We start from the raw sequence: 6,092 nt of genomic DNA, 5'->3' as shown, positions 1-6,092 counted from the left end.
GCGTGGAGGCGCGGTCAGTGCGCCTGCGCCGCCCGCTCTTGTCCGCCCGTGAGTTCTCCTCCCGCTCGCTCTTCTCCCCCATCCCCACACGCCCCCCGCCGGCACGGTGAGCCCGTGTGCGTCTGCGCCAGGCCCCCGCCGGGCGCGACCCCACAGCGCCGGGCCCCCGGCGGCCCGTGGATGGGGCCGGGTCCGCGCTGTCGTCCCCGCCCCGTTCGTCCCCCTTCACCAACCGCCGCTTCCTCCGTCGTTGCCAAGTGTGTGTGCTGAAAAAGGGGGGGAGGGCCAGGGGGGTGGGGGGAAGGAGGGAGGGGGCAGCCATGCCGAGGGGGCGGCCTCCCAAACCCAGCAGGGAGACTAGCAAGGCCGGCAGCGAGTCAGGTAAAACAGCGCGGCCGGGCTAGCGCGATACGCGCCCGGGGCGGGGGGCGGCGGTGGTGAACGCGCGGGCGCTGCGAGAAGGCGAGAAGCCTCCGCGGGCTCCGCATATAGTCCCCGGATATGGGGGAGGAAGGCCGGGTCTATTGTGCGAGGGTATAGGCGAGAGGGCGGAGGGAAGGGGAAGCGGCCGGGCCCGGCCCTGCGGAATGATACCGAGCGGGCAGCTCCCGCCGCCCCACACGGCGCGCTGGCGCCGGGGCTGCTCGGCCGCCCCAGCCTCGCGGCTGGACCGCAGCCTGCTCGGGCAGCGGCGGCATCTGTAATGGCCTCTCTCCCGCAGAGGGCGCGGGGGGAGCTGCTGGCGGCGCGGTCGCTGCCTTCGTTGTCCTACTCGACTCGCCGTAGGGCGGCGGCGACGCTGCCGCTGAAGGGTTGCTCGGCCTAGGTCAGCGGCCTTGCCTTCCTCACGGCTGCGGGAGCGGGTCCCGGTGCTGGGCTGGCTGGAGCTGGGGAGGGCCGGAGCAAGAGCCCTGGCTGGCCAGCGGCAGGCACAACAGAACGGGAAAGCTCCGAGTCCTTCCGCTGCTCATCTTCCCTTCCCACTGCTTCCTTTCCCCGCGGGCCAGATTAATGAGAGCTTCGAATAAAGGGTGATAAACCAGTGAAAATAAAGTGGAATTCTTCTATCTCTCTTGCTTTCAAGAAGGAGGGCTTTTTTTCATTTTTAGGCTTTAAAACTCGTTTTTGTAGTCATGTTCTTTGTGAGTATATGTATAAAAAAAGAACTGTTTTTCTTCCCCGAACGTGTTGGTCTGTATCGCACTCCAGTTTCAAATTTCTGCCTGCATATCAGTGTCGTTGATGAGAATACTTGAGGGCATGATTTGTTTGATGGGCTTGTTTTGGGTGTTTTTTATTTTTTGTTGTCAGCAGTTTGCATCTTCGTGGTTCTTTTGTGTATTTCGTTGCTGCTGATGTTAGCAGAGATCTGTGAGTAGTATCTGAGTAAAGCCCACAAACGTCTAACATACTGTGCTTCAGGTAGATGGAATGCTCGTCAGTGACTTCAGTGGAAGCACATAGCAGTAGATTTTTTTTAGTTTTTTTTTTTTTTTTGCTACCACACAGAATGGGGAGGGAGTTCATAAACCATTCAAATGCTATCGTTATTTCAGTCGTGAAAAGTCAACTAATGAATGTTTTTTGTACACATTTAGAATGTCTGTTTTTCTGAATGCTTACAGATGAGCTCTGGCTCTTCAAGAGGAATGTGTAGGTGATCCTTCTGTGGAATACTTTTTGTAGACTTGATATCTGCTGGCAGGCAAAAAAAAAAAAAGGTGCTGTATGATTACATGAATATTGGGAAGTTGGGTAAAATATTGTCTCCAGCAGGGAAAGCCAGACGGGCCACAGGTTTTGGTTATGTTTTATTTTTTTGTTGAAGCCATTGATCTCAGCTATGGAACACTGAATACGTAAAGAAGGACCCAAAAAGCATTGACTGTCACCAGTTTTGGAAGCTGAGTGGTGTTTTTTTAAAGTTTATTTTAACTAAAATGTCTTCCAAATTCTTTAATAGCTCTTGCAAGGGTACATGTGTATCATATGCATGTAAGCTCCTGGAATAAAAGCATGATGTATGGTTGAGAAAAAGATTAAAACTGAGTCAAGCTGTCTCAGAAAAACTGCCTAGCAGCTATATTCCTTTGGCTTGTAGCTGAATGTTGGCCTTAGATCCTTCCAATGGTAAGAGGTTTGGCTGACAGGACTTAGTTTGAGTTTGATCATAGATTGTATTTTTCACTTATTGATTTATTTAAAAATAAATTGGTGATTTATTAATGAACTTGTTTCATAGAGGTAGTTTGACTGCAGACAACAGTTTAGAATTACAGGGTTTGGGCTACCACAGGTATTCAGAGACTACAGCAGTCTGCAACTGCAAGAGCTATGCCCTGTGTAGGCAAATATTGTAGGTTCTGGAGTCTTATGGTTGATGAGATTTGAGCAGTTTGAGAAAACAGACAAGTCGTTGTTGGCAAGCATCTAGTATTTTTCCACACTTACATGTGGCTAAAAGAAGGTCATGAATTAAGAAGCTCTGGCTGAGCAGGACAGCTTGAGTCTGGGAGATTCGTGTTCTCAGGATATTTGGCTGTTCATCCCATTCACATGCAGGCTGACAGGCTTTGAAAACTGGTTTTATATTCTGTAAGTTTCACTTTTAAACAGGAGGAATTTTATTTAGAAAATCGCTTTTTACAAAAATAGATTTCATATCTCTTGCTCAGGAAATTGCACATTTTTAGGTTTTGTTGTTTTTAGTGTGGTGCTCAGAATTCCTACAACCCTGGTATACTAATGGGAGAGAAGTGTTGCTCTCTGTAATTGTACAGTCTGTATATTTATGATAATACAGCTTTGTTTGGAAGAAAATAAAGGTGTGTAAGTAATGTGTTGTGCAGCCTCCTCAGACTGCTTTAACCACCCTGCATGTCAAACACTAGGGCATATTCTTTGTTCTAGGAAAATTAACTATGTTAAATAAAAAAAAAAAAAATTAACTCTAGGCAGTAATAGTTAAAACAGTATCTTGGCCTCAGTGGCTGCTATTCAGAGAGTGTTTTCACTGCATTGGAGTGTTTCCCCAAAACCATCATGCAATTACCTCTTTTTTAACTTAATTGAACTGTCGACCTCTCTGTTAGGCACAAACTGAAGCACAGGAGGTTATGTCTGAGCATGAGGAAGCACTTCTTACTGTGAGGGTGACTGAGCACTGCTGTTGGTTACACAAAATGTGGAGTCTCCTTCCATAGAGATATTCAAACACCATGTGTGTGCAGTCCTACGAAACTGGCTTTAGGTGCCATCCTTGAGTGCAGGGGTTGGACAAGATGACTTCCGGAGGTCCTTTCCAACCTTAACCATTCTGTGATTCTCTTTGAGGGGGATGAAGCATAGAGTATGATTCTTAATAAGCTTAAAAGGGCTACTGTTCTGTTATTTGCTGCTCCTTGATTCTTGCTCTGGCTGCTTAGCAGTGATTGCATAGCAGATCTTTTTACAGAGATGTGGTGTTCCTTGGCTCTTGCCTTTCTGAAAATTTCAGGATGAGACTTGAGTATATATGAAGCAAGAATGCATTAGAAAAACTGCTCCTCTATGCAGATGTTTTTGAAGAAGGAAAGGGACAAGCACCTTTTAACATTTAATAGGTGTTAACATGCTAATAGCATTTAGGTTCTGACGACGTAGCCTCTAACATGAGAAGGAATTTAAAAAAGAATTATTCATGTGTGTGGCCTCCGGTTTCCAGTGTGACTGCTGTGATTCTAAGTAACCCACACTGCAGTGTTTGAACTGTCAAGAGTTTTAGGCCATGTGAATTTTCTGTGGTCTCTTCTGTATCATTGCCAACATTCATTTCAGAACCACTGGCTGAGAGGCAGTTCTGTGTACTGTGTTCCCTTAGGAGTCTCTATTAGACACTAGAAAGTGATTCCTAATGCTATTGTGCAGCTCAGGTAGCACAAAGAAAACACAAAGGGAAGTTTCATTGTGTTTTATAAGTTTTATCATGCCTATTTCTAAATATAATTATTTCTATGATTTAAGCTTGGATATCTTAGCAATACTTTCTTAGTAATAATCCCTCAAACTGTTACCTTTGCTTTTAGTTTTACTGACTTTGCATAAAATATTCTTCGTATCCTTTTTTTTAAGATACTAGCATAGTGGCAGATGCTAATTTTTATTCTTTTTGGAACTTGGGAGAAGTGCTTGAAAATTGAAAAAGCCTTGAAACACAAGCATTTTGGAAGGTGCAATATATAATTTTGCTTTGACATAAGTTTTTAAGAATACGGTAGGCCTCATATTGTGAGGATGTTATTTTGGAAAATCTTACTCAGTGCTTTGCTTTAATTAGAATTTAGTAATGAAGAGCTGCTGTTAAGCTGGAATTGAAACAAATACCAGGCTTTTACTGTTCAGTTAGATAGCTAATGGAATTAGTGTTTGAAGACATACTTCTTGTAGATCCAGAGTAATTTGGATGCTTACAGTTATTAGCTACACTACAAGGGTTTTCTGTAGGTCTTGTGAGCTACTCTACAAGGGTTTTCTATAGGTCTTGTGAGCTACTCTACAAGGGTTTTCTGTAGGTCCTGTGAAAGCTTAGGTGAAAACTTGAGACTTCATCACTGCTTCTTTCTGCTAATTCTGTCCCAGTGAATATGTATTTGTTACCATGAGTTGGTAGTCAGTCCTTCTTTATTGCTGTTGTTATTTCAGATGTGCAAGAAGGACTTTTCCTGCACCCTTGGCTGTCTTTTTTTCCCTATAGAGAATGTCCTTTCTATGTCTACCAGTGCTTCATGTCACTGAATAGCAGCAACACAAAATAAGCTTTTGACTTTTGATGATAAGTTTTGACTTTTACATCTGTCTGATCACTTTCAAATAGCAGACAATGAATTCTTTGAAAGTAAAGTGAAATATGAGTGGAGTTTAAACTGAATATTTTGTGCCTTCAGAGGGTGTGAATTTTAATGGAATTTACATATGAAGAGTGGTAAATATTAAATACACAAAGGTAAGAAACACAGAGAAGGTGATGTAGCTTTAAGTCTGCCTCTGCAGAGCTGACTGCATTTTGTGTGCTCTCAGCCCTCTAGTATCACTTAGGTTGTGGGCATATTGAATCAGGGGAAGTCACTTCTGAGGCTTTACATTCAAATTTTATGTTATTGAGGAAAAATGCAACTTGAATTCCCTGGATAAGTCTTCCCTGAATCTATATTATGTAGATTATTATTATGTAGTTGTGCACTAGGATTTTAGGTGGTGACCTCTGACTGGTCAGAATTAGGTGAGTGATGTACAGGCAAGAATGTGGTTGTGGTACTACTTCTATGATGTAGGCTAAATCTTCTAAATATGATAGGTTTGGGTAATTCCTTTTTAAAATGTACCAGAGGAGCAACTACTTAAACTTTTGGCTTAGAAAAGATAATCATTAGGCTTTAACAGTGATACTTTTGTTTGGTCATCTCACTGTTCTGCAGTAAAAAAATCAAAGTTCATATATGAGGGGTATGGTGGGTCTTACTGAGAAGATAGATTTAGATTACACTGGTGTATTTTAATTCTACATTATTTCCTTGCTATGCTGGAAATATGTCTACACCTTTTCCCTGATAATCTCTGCAGTTAAGTAACTTGGGTTTAAGTGTGATAACTTAAGCCCTTGTTCTGCGCATTCTCTACCGCCTTCTGCCAATTGCAGTGGCAGATCATCGTTATTTTATTCCCTATTGCAGTTGTGCTCATACCTTCATACCTCATTTCTATGCATTGTGTTTCCAAATATAACTAAATTTCTGTTTGAGGCCTCTTTTGTCTTCTGAGTTTTTCTGCTGTAGTTGGGTTGCGTTCACTCTTGGGGAGAGGCAGGGACATCTTCTGGTAGACCAGGTTGCTCAAAAGTCCCATCCAACCTGGCCTTGAGCACCTCAAGGAATGGGGCAGCCAAAACTTATCTGGGTAGCCTGTTCCAGTGCCTCACCACCCTTATAATGAATTAATTTTTTTCGTAATCTAAATCTACCCTCTATCATTTTAAAGCCATTCCCCCTTGTCCTATCACTTGTAAAAAGTGTGAAAAAGTTACTCTCCAGCTTTCTGGTAGGCCCTCTTTAGGTATT

The 6,092-nt window shown here is 43.6% G+C and overlaps 1 protein-coding gene across 1 annotated transcript in view; it reads left to right on the top strand.

Moving 5' to 3' along the window:
* The first annotated feature begins 313 nt into the window (after positions 1-313).
* Positions 314-6,092, top strand: part of ZNF236 (zinc finger protein 236) — a 72,441-nt gene continuing 66,662 nt past the window's right edge. Inside the window, exon 1 of the mRNA XM_065667867.1 lies at positions 314-381. Coding sequence (XP_065523939.1) covers positions 321-381 — 61 coding nt within the window. The 5' untranslated portion in view covers positions 314-320. The remainder of the gene's footprint in view (positions 382-6,092) is intronic.

The sequence above is a fragment of the Lathamus discolor genome, chromosome 2, assembly GCF_037157495.1.
Source record: "Lathamus discolor isolate bLatDis1 chromosome 2, bLatDis1.hap1, whole genome shotgun sequence".
In the NCBI taxonomy this organism is placed as follows: Eukaryota; Metazoa; Chordata; class Aves; order Psittaciformes; family Psittacidae; genus Lathamus; species Lathamus discolor.
Note: the sequence above shows the minus strand (reverse complement) of the source record. Positions and strands in the feature narration are given on the sequence as shown.